The sequence below is a fragment of the Triticum dicoccoides genome, chromosome 5A (assembly GCF_002162155.2).
Source record: "Triticum dicoccoides isolate Atlit2015 ecotype Zavitan chromosome 5A, WEW_v2.0, whole genome shotgun sequence".
Classification (NCBI taxonomy): Eukaryota; Viridiplantae; Streptophyta; class Magnoliopsida; order Poales; family Poaceae; genus Triticum; species Triticum dicoccoides.
In genome coordinates, this window is record NC_041388.1 from 289,687,407 (window position 1) to 289,702,130 (window position 14,724).

Genomic DNA, 14,724 nt, shown 5'->3' on the forward strand with positions numbered 1-14,724 from the left:
CTGCTATATGGAGTCTTTCGATGAGGAACAAATCATAAGCCATCTTTCCGGACGAGACTCCGCCGCCACGAGGCGGAACCTTGGCGGAACCAATCTAGGGCTCTGGCGGAGTTGTTCTGCCGGGGAAACTTCCCTCTAGGAGGGGGGAATCATCTCCATCGTCATCTCCAACGCTCCTCTCATCAGGAGAGGGCAATCTCCATCAACATCTCCACCAGCACCATCTCCTCTCAGAACCCTAGTTCATCTCGTGTATCCAATTCTTGTCTCCAAGTCCGGGATTGCTACCTGTGGGTTGCTAGTAGTGTTGATTACTCCTTGTAGTTGATGCTAGTTGGTTTACTTGGTAGAAGATCATATGTTCAGATCCTATATGCATATTAATACCCCTCTGATTATGAACATGAATATGGTTTGTGAGTAGTTACGTTAGTTCCTGAGGACATGGGAGAAGTCTTGCTATTAGTAGTCATGTGAATTTGGTATTCGTTCGATATTTTAATGAGATGTATGTTGTCATCCCTCTAGTGGTGTCATGTGAATGTCGACTACATGACACTTCACCATTGTTTGGGCCTAGAGGGAGGCATTGGGAAGTAATAAGTAGATTATGGGTCGCTAGAGTGACAGAAGGTTAAACCCTAGTTTATGCGTTGCTTCATAAGGGGCTGATTTGGATCCCATATGTTTCATGCTATGGTTAGGTTTACCTTAATACTTCTGTTGTAGTTGCGGATGCTTGCAATAGGGGTTAATCGTAAGTGGTATGTTTGTCCAAGTAAGGACGGCACCCAAGCACCAGTCCACCCACATATCAAATTATCAAAGTACCGAACGCGAATCATATGAACGTGATGAAAACTAGCTTGACGACATTCCCATGTGTTCTCGGGAGCGCTTTACATCATATAAGAGTTTGTGCAGGCTTGTCCTTTGCTACAAAAAGGATTGGGCCACCTTGCTGCACTTTATTTACTTTTGTTACTTGTTACTTGTTAGTCATTACAAATTATCCTATCACAAAACTATCTGTTACCTATTATTTCAGTGCTTGCAGAGAATACCTTACTGAAAACCGCTTATCATTTCCTTCTGCTCCTTGTTGGGTTCGACACTCTTACTTATCAAAAGGACGACGATAGATCCCCTATACTTGTGGGTCATCAGGTGTCAACTGGGTTGTGTGGGGCACTCTGACCTGTCTAGACAGCCTTTTCTTTTATGTTTACCACAGGCTTGTCTAGTAGTTTTTTATTTCTTTCTGAAAATGGCTAGCCTAGTTTTTTTGTGATTTGTCAAGTAAGTCACTTTGTCAGGCCCGTTGGGCTGCAAATCTTTCAAGACGAGGAGAGCTTCATTCGGCTGGCCGAGAAAATGGCCTATCAGTAATGAGAAATGGGTTGTACATTTTTAAAACACATCAAACCGACAATTAGTTTCAAATTTCCTTTTTTCATTTCGAGATTTTAAATTGCATTGATTTTGATGCATGGACAATTTTTTAAATTTTATATTGATATACATTTATTTTTAAAATCAGTTTGAATGTGACTCAAAATTTTGGGATTAAAAACAGTTTGGACCGCACCGAATATGCAAAATTTCATATAAATTTTTAATAGTGGCCACAATATGAGCTATAATGCTAACAAATAGAATATGGGTTTCAAAAAACCTTAAGAATTAGCAAATGGACTGTAAATTATTAAAAATAATGGCAGATGGGTTGTATGTTGTTTTCGACAGATTCAAGGCTTTTCTAAAAATAGGTTGACGCACAAGCAGTGACTGTTGGATGTCCATCCAACGGCCGTTGTGCTTCTTCAATCTCTGCTCTTCCTGTTTCAGCCGCTTAAACAAGCGTCGGCGGGACTGCATGCTCCCTCCTCTCACGGTCGGTTGTGTTGTCGCGCAGGCCTCACCGCCCCACCGCACTTCCATCACTGGCCTAGCCATCCCACTACTCACCCACACCTGTTGTTATTCTCTGGCGACGGCAGACGAACCAATAAACCCTCGTACTCCCCTCCGCGTGGAAACAACTGCCGAGTCTTCCCTGGCTCTGTGTCGTTCCCTTCCTAGGCCTCATCGTCGTCCACTGCCCTGGTGCTCTCGGCGCGGCGTGGTCAACGAACAACATGCATCTGAAGTGGATTGTACGTGGAGATGCTGACAATTGGGTCCACGGTCGCACGCAAGGAAATGCCTCCTTATTACGCGCAAAATAATGATTTCTCCACCTGACATCTGGGTCCCACCGAAAGGACCTCTGTATTTCTCGAAAAAACGTTCCCGCCACCGACAGCTCGGACCCACCAGCTATATCTTCGCATGCAAGGAAGTGCCTCCTTATTATGCATAAAAAAAAGAATACCCCCCCTGCTAGCTGGGACCCAGCATAATGGAAGGCTGACTTGTGGGCCTACTAAGTTGACGGGACGGAGAGCTTTGTCAACTTAGTCAATATGAACGATTCTAGTTTCAGTGACCGTACGATGTCCATGCAACGGCCGTAGTGCTTCTTCAACCTCTAGTCTTTTTGCTCCAGCCGCCCAAAGTAGCGCCGGTCGTGCCGCCTGCTCCTGCCTCCCATGGCCGGCTGTGTTGCCGCGGAGGCCTCACCGCCCCTACTACTCCCACCGCTGGCCAGACCCTACGGCGACGGCAGGCTCACATCACAGCTGAATCAGTGAACCCTCATACTCATGTCCGTGTGGGATTCCACTGCCACGTTTTCCCTGGCTCCGCGTCGTCCCCTTCCTAGGCCTCGCCATCGTCCATCGCCCTGGTGCTCTCGGCGCGGCGCGGTCAACATGGTCAAGAAACAACTTTCATCGGAAGAGTACCGTACGTGGAGAGGCCGACAGATGGGTCCACGACCGCAACAAGGAAGTGCCTCCTTATTACACGGAAAATAATGATTCCTCCTCCTGACAGCAGGGACCCATCGAACGGGCCACCGTATTTCGCGAAAAAACGTTTCTCCCCTGACTACTGGGACCCACCAGCAATATCATCGCACACAAGGAAGTGCGTCCATATTACGGGCAAAAAAATGATTCGCCCCCTGACTACTGGGACCCACCAGCTACATCTTCGCACGCAAGGAAGTGCGTCCATATTTCAGACAAAAAATAATGATTCGCCCCCTGACTGTTGGGACCCACCAGCTACATCTTCGCACACAAGGAAGTGCCTGACAGTCGGGACCCAGCTGGTCGAAGCGTATGTAGCGTTGTCATTCTGGTCGTGAACGTGTACGTACATACGATCGGTCTGTCTGCAGGCTGCAGCGATGAACCGTGGCCGTGTAAGGAAGGACACATGTCGTAGTAGAGGCGCGCACGTGTCGTAGTAGAGGCTCGCACGTAGCATGTGCACATACGTACATCGGCCAGGGTGCAAGAAAGTAAATACAGCCACGTACGTACATACAGGTGGGGTCTCGAACGCCTACTCACGCATACGTACGGCCAGGGCTCCTATACATGGCTAGGTCCGAACGGAGAAACTACATCATCATCGTGTTCATGGGGAGGCAACGGAATGCGTCGTGTTCATCGAGAGGCAACGGAATGCGTCGTCGTGTTTATCGGGAGCCAACTGGCTTGGACGGAACAGCCGATGGAAACGAGGCTTGGCGTACCACACAACGGAGGAAGTGGCCTTGTGTTCGATCGGCCATGGTCGAAACAGGATCCTATTCATCGAGGGGGGTCTGCGTACCGCAAAACAGAGGAAACGGGCCTTCTACGGTGGAAACGGGGTCCTGTTAATCGGGAGGATTGTGGCATACCACAAAACGGAGGAAACAGACTTGTGTTGGAGCGCTACGGTCGAAACGGAGGACCTGTTTATCGGGAGGGGTGTGGCGTACCGCAAAACGGGACTCCACGGGATACTGTTCATCTCCACCGTCGACTGCCTCCACGGGCTACTATTCATCCATCGTCGACTGCCTCCACGGGCTACTATTCATCCACCGCCGACCTCCTCCAGTCTCCACCTGCGACTGTTCATCCACGGGCTCCTGTTCATCCAGCCTCCATCACGCGCTCCTCCACCAGCTACTGTTCAACCAGCCCTCTCCATGGGGTCCTGTTCAACCACCCCTCCACGGGCTACTGTTCATCCAGCCCTCCACCAGCTACTGTTCAACCAGCCCTCCACGGGGTCCTGTTCATCCAGCCCTCCACGGGGTCCTGTTCATCCACCCCCAACCGGCTCGATCGATTGGGGTCCTGTTCATCCAGCGGCAATGGACTCTACTGGGGTCCTGTTCATCCAACCCCCCACCGGGAACTGTTCATCCAAACCCCCAACAACACTCATTGTTCATCCAGAGGCAACATCGATCGACTTCAGTTAGCAGCAGTAGCGAAGGAATCACTCGGGTTCAGTTAACGGCAAGGGATCGATCGATCGCTCGGGTTCAGTAACATGTAGCCTGCAGTGCAATTGCTCGGGTTCAATTAGAGGCCAACGCCTCACTCGGGTTTAGTTAGAGCCCAACGCCTCGAACACACGCGCGTACGTGTACGAGAGAAACGCGCATCGCTCGGCCCCCGACCACCCACCGTAACCGGGAGCTCCTTGATATTTTCCTCGCCCTCGCTTCTACCACAGTTTTTCCGTCATGGACGGCCCAAAGAATGTCATGCAGCTGCATCTCCGGCCTGCCCAGGAAGAAAAGCCCATTTTCTGTCATGATTTTTTGTCATAAAAGTAGGACCCCACCACATCTATGATGATACCAGGTTTTCTCACAATTATCGTCATAGAAGTGTCATAAGTATGAAAAAAAATTCGTTCGGCCCAAAATGTCACGGATGTGTCTTTTTTTTGTAGTGATACCTCTCCGATACTCGAAGTGACAAATCATAATCTCGATCTATGCCAACCCAACAAACACCTTCGGAGATACCTGTATAGCATCTTTATGATCACCCAGTTACGTTGTGATATTTGATAGCACACAAGGCATTCCTCCGGTATTCGGGAGTTGCATAATCTCATAGTCAAAGGAATATGTATAAGTCATGAAGAAAGCAATAACAATAAAACTTAACGATCATTATGCTAAGTTCACGGATGGGTCTTGTCCATCACATCATTTTCTTAATGATGTGATCCCGTTCAACAAATGACAACACATGTCTATGGTCAGGAAACTTAACCATCTTTGATTAACGAGCTAGTCTAGTATAGGCATACTAGGGACACTTTGTTTTGTCTATGTAGTCACACATGTATAAAGTTTCCAGTTAATACAATTCTAGCATTAATAATAAACATTTATCATGATATAAAGAAATATAATAACAACTTTATTATTGCCTCTAGGCATATTTCCTTCATACAGGACACCGGTTTTGAGAATTTTCTCGAAGGTTTCTAAATGGGCTTTATTATTGCTTTTTATTTCAGTTCTTTTTTTATTTTTTATTTTCTATTTTTCCCGTGTTTTTCTTTTTTCTTCTTCCTTTTAAAAAATATTTACCTTTATTCAACTTTTTTAGAAATTTCAAATAATGTTTGGGATTTCAAAATTTGTTAAAGAGTACCCCTTTCAAAGACCACTCTCATTTTCTCATGTTGCGACAAGCGACACACTACATGTGCGCCACTTATCGCAAGCTGGGAGTTTTTCCTTTTTTTTGTACATCAGTTTATTCAAAACGTTTTATCTCTTAAATCCTGCTTCCAAATTTTGAACCGTTTTCACCATTGGTTTCCTCACGTCGAGATCTTCAAAACTAGATCCCATGTTGATAGGTTTTGACAAACACTTTTTTCACGAAAAAACCAAACGAAAAAATGGACGGAAAAACCGAACCAGGAGCACATATTTTCCCTGTCCGAAAGAGGCACGGCCATGCCTCTCGCAAAAGCACAACCGTGCCTCTCGCAAGAAAAAACGTGTTTTCCCCGTTTCTAAGAGGCACGGCGTTACCTCTCGCGAAAGCACAACCGTACCTTTCGGGAAGCAAAATTGTGCCTCTGGCAAAAGAAAAAAAATAAAAACGTGTTTTTTTCGTTTCCAAGAGACACGTTCGCGAAAACACAATCGTGCATTTCGGGGAAGCAAAACCGCACCTCTCGCAGAAGAAAAAAAAACATAAAACACGTTTTTTTTCGTTTCCGAGAAGCAAAACTGTGTCTCTCGAGGAAGAAAAGAAAAATAAAACATTCATTTTTTTCAGTTCTGAGGGGCACGACCGTTTTTTCGCTTTTGAGAGGTACTCGCGGAAGAAAAAATGTGTATTTTCGCACAAAATTTTTTGGGTCCAAAAGCTAAGGAAGACTGATGAAAACCAAAAAATTGAAAAAACTCGAAAAAATATTTTAAAAGTCGAAAATGCGTGTGAAAACATAAAAAAATCCAAAAAAAGCATCCAGAGCACGACACCATCCCCAAATGATCGTTGGGAGGCTCTCGAAGGAGAGCTCGCCGACTAGTTGCTCCCATGGAGGTGGGTTTCTAACACTAGTACTCAAGGTTGAGTACCAATCGAGATAACCAACTCGGACAACAAGCCTGATGTGGCTAGTTTCTTCTTTTTTCTCCCTTTGTTCTGTGTGAAATATAACGCTAAGTAGAGTGACCCTGGTTTTTGTTTGGGCGTTTTTATCTTGACGTTTTTTCTTTTTCTTTCATTTTTCTTCTTTGCTCTTTCTTTTTTCCTTTTCTGTTTTCGTTTACCCATTTTTGATATTTTAAAATGCTTGAAATTTTTAAAAATTACAAATGTTTTCAAGTACATGAAATTTTTCAAATTTTGTGTTCTTTTTTTCAAATTTCACGTACTTTTTTCTATTTCGCGAACTTCACCCATTTTAGAAAAATCATAATTTTTGAAGCAAATCTGTCCCTCTCGCAAAAGAAAGAAACACATTTTTTTCTTTTTTCAAAAGGCACATGAAGCAAATCTGTGCCTCTCGTGGAGGCACGGCTTATGGAAGCAAATCTGTGCCTCCACAAATAGCAAATTCGTTTCTCCCATGGAAAGAAAAAACCTGTATTTTATTTTTTATTTTTCGAGAGGCACAACAGTGCCTATCGCAGGAAGCAAATCTAAGCCTTTTATGTAAGAAAAAAAACATTTTTTACGCTTTTCGTTTCAAGAAACGTTTGGTCAAAACCTATATAAAAACCGGACAAAAACTGAAAAGCCGAAAAATACTGGAAAAAACCATCTAAATCCCAAAAACACGTTAAAAAAAATAAAATCTCAAGGGCGCGTCCAACACATGACATGTGGTGATACTCAGATCACATAAAAAATAACCCTTGTAGGAGCCCGCAAAAGTACCTCATCGTTGATGATCGACCACCGTGCTAATTAATTGTATTTTTTCTAGAGTTTAGGGTTTAGGGCAACCGAGCGTGTCTCCGCCGTAGTGGTACATGTGCTTTATTACTCTCTTTCCTGCGAAACGCAATGCACGGACGAAGTCACTGTCCAACCGAAAGAATAAAGTCATTAAGTTCTGGCGGTGATACAGACCATCTACTACTACGTATGTACTCCGTCTCTCGTTCGTTGAATTTATTTAGGCCGCTGACCCGTTCGTTGCTCAACCACAGCAAGAAGCCAATTCCTCTCGTTCTCGAAGGATATTTCGCTCGCTGTCTCTCGTCATCCAAAACCGACCATAGCTTGCACGGCTCCGTAACCTGCTCCGTCTGTCGTTCCTCCAACCGCTGAAACGTCAACAGAGATGAACAGGAGGCCACGAACTCTAATAGTACGTCCAGCCGTAGCTTTACGGAAAACGTGAGACCCGGGGCGCCATTACATTTACACTGCTGGCTCCCTGAGGTAAGCCGCGGTCGGTTCAGGTCCAACGTCGATTCCTACCTTGGGCTATGCTCTCGGCCGCTTTCAGTTTTTCCACGCGCTGATGGCAGGGCAGGGGATATCTCGCTATCAGATTGGGAATGCGGCCAGAGAGGAGAGAGCAACATTGTTTCGGTTGTGGATTCGTGTCGCCATCAGGTGGTGGGTGGATAGGATTCGGCAAGATTGCTGGTTGATCCTCAAAACGACACCATCAGTTAACTGCCGTGTCAGATACTAGCACACACATTGGACTTGCATGGATGATGATTAGCGGGGATTGAGCTGGGAAGTGATTGCGCTTTACGCCCCGCTTGGAATCGGTGTATCTATATACACGTGTATTTATTTTACAAATGTATTTTACCGGCCACACTTAATTCTCCACCTGTATAAAAAAGATGGCTGGAGGCGTATAAGTTTTACAGGTGTATAGCACTCCGAAACGAGAATCCAATCAGGCCCTAATAGGAAAGATTTACGTACGACTATATTTTTGCGGGGAAATTTATGCATAGCTTACATCGAACATACACTTATCGTGTAGAAAGTACAGATACATAAGACCGACTATGTGTAATTTCTTTTGTTTTTTTTGCAGAAAGGCCAAGCACAAACACCTTCAACCTTTACTTTTGCGAAAGTTCCAAATTTTAGGGATTTCAAATCTTTGATTTTTTGAAAGTTAAAATGTCTAACGTTTCAAAAACCTAACAGTTTGTAAAAAATAGAATGGAAACTTACTGAAAATGAGATATCAAAATTCGATCGCTCCCCATTTTTCTGGCGGTCACCCAATAGATAGCCCAGCCCCATGCCAAGACATGACGGCTACCTTAGAGCCCGTTTTTTTTTTGAACCAACAGGTCCATAGAGTCAAGTCAATAACAATGTTTTTAACATGCTTCATCCGTCCCATATTATAAAAGCGTTTTTGACACTAGTCTAGTGTAAAAAAACGCTTTTACATTATGGGACGGAGGCTAGCGTTACTAGTGTAAAAAAAAGTTTTTATATTAGGGGGCGGAGGAAGTAGATTATAACATGCTCATTGATATTCCTAAACACTTTAACATTCCTAACAACCAAAATCTTCTAGAGGATTAACATGGCAGCTTCTATTCAAATCGAGAAGTGCTTGTACTCCCTTTCCACTCATTCATGCACAAATTGCAATGCACAAATCTTAGTTGCAATCGGTTATTTTTATTCCTTTTTTGGCTAGATATTGAGTTAATTAGCCAAAGTCTCTCAATGGTTAGAGCGCAAATGTAAGCCCATTTCTGAGCAAGACCAACTCTTAGCACCCACGCATTCACAAACCAACATTCTCCTGCTACGAATGTGAAGGCAAAACACACCGCTGGCTTCAATCCCTACTATCTCCTCCAACGGTTACCATTGTTAGTCTATCAACAAAGAAGATATAACATGGCAGCTTCTATCCAAATTGAGAAGCTAGCCCAAATTGAGAAGTGCTTGTACTCCTTTTTCACTCATTCATGCACAAATCTTAGGTGCAACCGGTTATTTTTATTCCTTTTTTGTCCAGATATCGGGTTAATTAGCCAAAACTTCTCAATGTTAGGGCTCAACTGTAAGCCTATTTCTGAGCAAGACCAACTCTTAGCACCCACGCATTCACAAACCCAACATTCTCCTGCTACGAATGCAAAGGCAAAGCATACCACCGGCTTCCATCTCTACAACCTCCTTCAACGGTTACCATTGTTATTCAATCATGTATGACGCGACACATCCATATTGTGGGAGCAAATCCACTTTACATGTTTCTCTATGCTCCACTCACACGCTAGAGCAATAGCGTCTCATTTACTATTCAACATAGTAACTTGGGATAAGGTTTTTCTCAGAACACAGAGACATATATGGAATAGAACAAGCTAATTTCATAAAGTAGTTGAACTTTGTGGTGTGAGCTCTAAAAATGAGAGTGAATACTAATGATGGTTTGTTCATATTGACAAGATTATAGGATGTCACTACGTCAACAAATGATAGCTCTCTGTAGGCAAACATGATCGAGCCAAGGAGCACATTTGCAAGGCAATGATCAAGCCTAGGTTTATTTTTTCAAGATGCAAAAGCTTTGTCTATTTCATTAAAAAGCGTCATCGTTACAACATAGCAGAGACACAAGAGAACTGCAATCCCTCTCGACACCACCGTCTGAAAGGAGACCACCTAACTCTTCAACGGCAGCATAGTTCTTAGTTGGTGATCTCACCTAACGAGGATGCTAGTGTAGAAGCAATAGGTTACCATTGCGATGACGAACTTTGGGAAGACCACATGAGGCATCTGGATAGGCGAGGATGCACATCAACTTCGTGTTTTTTGCATGCGTTGACAATCACTAGAAGGACAATGGTGCCATGCAAGCATCACGATCGATATACTTTGTTGGTAATGGCCTGCCATAGTGAGTTTGGACCTCGACGGATATGACACCACCATTGAAAAAAGTCGTAGATTTTTTGCGGGAAAAAAGGCGCAGTTTGACTATCAAATTTCATGCTTTGTCCAACAATTAGTCCAAATATATTTAGTATATGTGACATAAAATAGGCACTTTTTTCCGAAGATATAAAATAGACACCTTCAGATTGATATTCAAAAGCATTTACATATGATTATGATCTCATAACACCTCAAAAAAAGATTATGATCTCATAACAGTGACTAAATATTACTTATTATGAGAGAGTTACATAAAACCTCAAATATAAAAAGTTAACAAGAAAGCTAAATTCCGAACCACAGCAGTTTCGCAATAGATCCTCATAGCATTCGGAAATTACTACTGTCCAAAGTTAAAGCACGCATTACATTTTATAGGAACTAATGTGCCGCGAGCAAATTGTCCCCTTTAAAGGAAAGGTTGATTTTTCAAATCATAACCTTTAGAGCAATACTACATCCACGTAATGGTTTACATAAGGTTACAAACTGATCTAACGTGAGACTATTTGATTGGGTTAAAGGAGAAGACCCACCCCACCTGAAAATCGAGGGGCATGTTTAGATTAGTTGGAAGTTTTCGTAGCAGCTACGTAGCTGTTCGTAGGTTTAGGATTTTTGTAACCTTTATTTTGCTTCAAAGTTCGTGCGACTATTTTTCCCAGAGAGCACACAAGAACTTATTTTCGAAAGTTCATAGTTAAAAATTGTATGATTTGAACCTTTGAACAATGTGATAGTGCAAGAAAAAATCATGTCTAACTCAATGAGACACTTACCAATATAGTCAACTGAGCTATATATATAGTCACTCTCACTACAAAATCACACGTACAGTATTAATATCCACACAAAATGCACCAGATCTTTTTTTTTTTTTTTGCATATGAACAAAGAAACATACGATAGCCTCTTCTCTGGAATGTAAATTGTCAGCTTACATTAACTGCGATGCATGTTTGATGTTTCAGTGTATGCCAAGAGCCTGCAGTCTCCTCACCAAGGACAGAGCCGCCGCGTTCTTCCTCTCCCACTCCTCCCTGCTCTCCATCCGCCGCTCGAACTTCCTCAGCACCTCGTCGTTGCCGTCCAGAATGCTGACGACTTTCCTCATGCTCGGCCGCGCCGCCGGGTCCGACCGCGTGCACGCGATGCCCAGCTTCGCCAGCCGCACCAGCTCTCGCCGATCGAGCCTGCCGTCCAGCCGCCTGTCCGCGAGCGCCTCCACGCCACGGACGTCCTGCTCCTGGCCGACCTGCACCTTCCTCACGAGCAGCACCTCCGGCGACCTCATGTCCACCGCCATCGCGCCGGTCACGACCTCGAGAACCACCACCCCGAAGCTGTACACGTCGGCCATCGTGGTGGCCTCGCCGCTCTCCATGTACTCCGGCGACATGTACCCGAAGATGCCCCGCGCTGTACCTGAGCCGGTGGGCAAGACCACGTGGGGGTTATTGTGCTCGTTTCTTGACAGGAACTCTGCGAGCGCGAAGCTGCCCAGCCGCGGGCTCCGGTCGGGGTCCAGGAACACCGCCGCCGACGTGATGTTCCGGTGGATGACCTGCTCGTCCCACTCCTCGTGCAGGTACAGCACGGCGGACGCCAGCGCCCTCACGATGCCGTACCTGTGGCGCCACGAGAGGATGCCAGAATTGCTGTGCCGGGCGAGGAGGTGGTGGCTCAAGAGGTTCCCCGGGGAGTGGTCGTAGACGACGAGCATCTCGCCGTGGTCCGTGCACCACCCGCGCAGCTGCACCAGGTTCCGGTGCCGCAGCTTGGCCAGGTTGCAGAGCTCGTTCGCGAACCGGACGCGCAGCGCCGGGCACGTCTTCATGCCCAGCCGCTTCACGAGGACGTGGACGCGCCCGCCATTGCCGTTGTCCAAGAAGCCCTCGTACCCTGTCCCGAAGTCCAGCTCCGCCACCACCTGCGACTCGGAGAAGTCGTTCGTGATCTCCACGATCTCCTTGTACGATATCTCACGCGGAGTGTCCACATTTGGAACTGTCACCGCTGGCCGCGGCGACGATAGTTGGCTGTTGCCGCTCTTATTCTCACCCGAGCCGCCTGTGGGAGACCTGCCGTCTTCTGCGGTGAGGTAGATGGTGGTACCAGCCGCTGTGGCGTACATGTGCTTCGTCGACGCAGCAGAGGTGGCTGTGCTGTTCGTGCCGGCGATTGTTGTCGAGGTACCGGAGTCGTCGGAGGATGAGGTGAGAGAGATGTACTTTGGGAGTGCTAAGAAGGACGGAAGCGCCGGGAGGTCGCCGGAGCAGCTGCCGGAGATGTTCTCCACCACCCACTTCATCGTAGGACGAGCCCTTGGGTCATGCAGCGAGCAGAGGAGGCCGAGGTGGATGAACCGGCCCATGTCGAACATGGCACGCGCACCATCCGGCAGCTTACGGTCACCGGCTTTGAGCAGCTTTCCCTCGTCGGACAGCCGGCGTACCCAATCCAGCATGAAGATTTGGTCGTCGGGGTACGCCAGATCGACCGCCCGGCGTCCGGTGGCCACCTCCAGGAGCACAATCCCGAAGCTGAACACGTCGGACTTGGCCGTGGCCGCGCCCCTGCGCTGGAAACTCTCCGGAGGGAGGTACCCGATGGTGCCGCCGATCCTGCTCGTGTCGATCAGCCGGAACTGGTAGTTGGCCGACGAGGAAAACGACGACGTCGACCGCACGGAAGGCGGCGACGGCAGCACCTCGAGCTTTTTGGTGGGCGGCGCGTCCTCGACGGCGTGCTCGAGCCAGCGGGCGAGGCCGAAGTCCCCCAGGCGGGCGTTGTACTCGGAATCAAGCATGACGTTGCTGGTCTTTACGTCCCGGTGGATGATCTGCGTGTCGAGCTGCTCGTGCAGGTAGAGCAGCGCGGCGGCGAGGCCGGCCACGATGCGCCGACGCCGGTCCCAGCCGAGCGCCGGCGCGCCCGGGGCAACCGAGGCCGGCGCGAAGAGTAGGCGGTCGAGGCTGCGGTTGGGCATGTAGTCGTACACGAGCAGCAGCTCCTCCTCGTCCCGGACGCACCACCCGCGGAGCCGCACGAGGTTGCGGTGCCGCAGCCGGGCAACCGCGGCCAGCTCCGCCAGGAAGGACTTCTCGAAGCGGTCGACGCCGACGCTGGCCACGCACTTGACGGCCACCGTGGTGCCATCGCTCGGCAGCACGGCGCGGTACACCCGGCCAAACCCCCCGCTGCCGAGCACCTCTTGATCACTGAAGCCGCTGGTGCCGATGTAGAGCTCCGAGTAGCTGAACACCCTGGGCCCCGCCGCGCCTCTGATCTTCCTGGCCCCAACCTCGTAGACGCCGTCCATGTCCTCGAAGCCCACCGCCGACCGGGAGTCACGGCAGCCGCAGCGGAGGCAGGACAGCGCGCGGCCGACCTTGTCGCGGACGTACGAGCCCAGCCTCTCCCCGGGGCGCGGCCGGGCATCGTCGTCGTGGTCGTCGTCAGCGGAGGCCACGAGGACCTCATCCCCGTCCATGGGCAGCACGAAGCACAGCCGGCGGAGCGACATAGACGCGTTGGGCGGAAGATGTTACGTGCGTGTCAGGGGGTGTTTAGCCGGGCATAATTAATGGTGCCCGCGGGCGCGCGTGCGGCGTTTAAAGTTGCGGGGGCGGGCGGGCGGTGGAGGTCTTGATCAATGGGGAATGGAAATGGAATGGGGAGTGCGCGCGCGCGTGGCCACGGAGACGGAGCGGTGGGGGGCAGGTGGGATGGGATAGGAAGGAAGGTGACACAAGATGCCAAGAGGCGCGGCGATAGTGTGAGTGTGGGGTGTGCGACGGCTAAGCAGTTCGCCTAGGTAGCTCGGGTGGTGGCATGCAGCTCATTCATGGTGGGTGGCTCACTCGGTTGACTTGGATGGCGGGTGGGGTGGGGTGGGGCGGGGGGTGCTGGCTGAAAGGGAGAGGCCGCGCGATCCCGGTGCAATGGTTTTCCGGCCACCTATTTCACATGGTTTGGTGGTGCCGGCCGGTGATGTCACGGGCCGGCCGGGTGAAACACAACACACTTCTCCTACCGTCTCCTATGATATGATTGTGTCAACCCGGTGCTCGCTAGATGTTTGTTTCAACGTTAGCCGCTATTTATGATGTCTCCCATGGTTATAATAAGCCGGTTCTAGCAATGTGTTTCAACGTTTGCCATTATTTTTCCTTATATTTTTATTAGTTTTCTTTCAGTCAATGTCGGGGATGGGAGCCCCTAGCTCACGCTCGCGTGCGTCAAGAAGACTAGCATTCGCGCAGGGCGCGGTTGGATGGGCCGGCCCGTTTCTTGGCGTTACCGCGAGGCAGTGCCAAAAATCCCAAAAAAGAATGCTGTACGTAGGAATCAAACTCCCAACCCAACGATAGAGAGTTAGCGCTCCTTACCACTGGAGCTG

At 48.3% G+C, this 14,724-nt stretch overlaps 1 protein-coding gene across 1 annotated transcript; it reads right to left on the bottom strand.

Annotated features, from left to right (window-relative positions):
* Positions 1-11,056: 11,056 nt before the first annotated feature.
* On the bottom strand, positions 11,057-14,073 carry LOC119301083 (receptor like protein kinase S.2-like). The gene has a single exon (XM_037577976.1). It carries the CDS (start codon positions 13,846-13,848, stop codon positions 11,290-11,292), a length of 2,559 nt encoding a protein of 852 aa, XP_037433873.1. The 5' UTR covers positions 13,849-14,073; the 3' UTR covers positions 11,057-11,289.
* Positions 14,074-14,724: the final 651 nt, after the last annotated feature.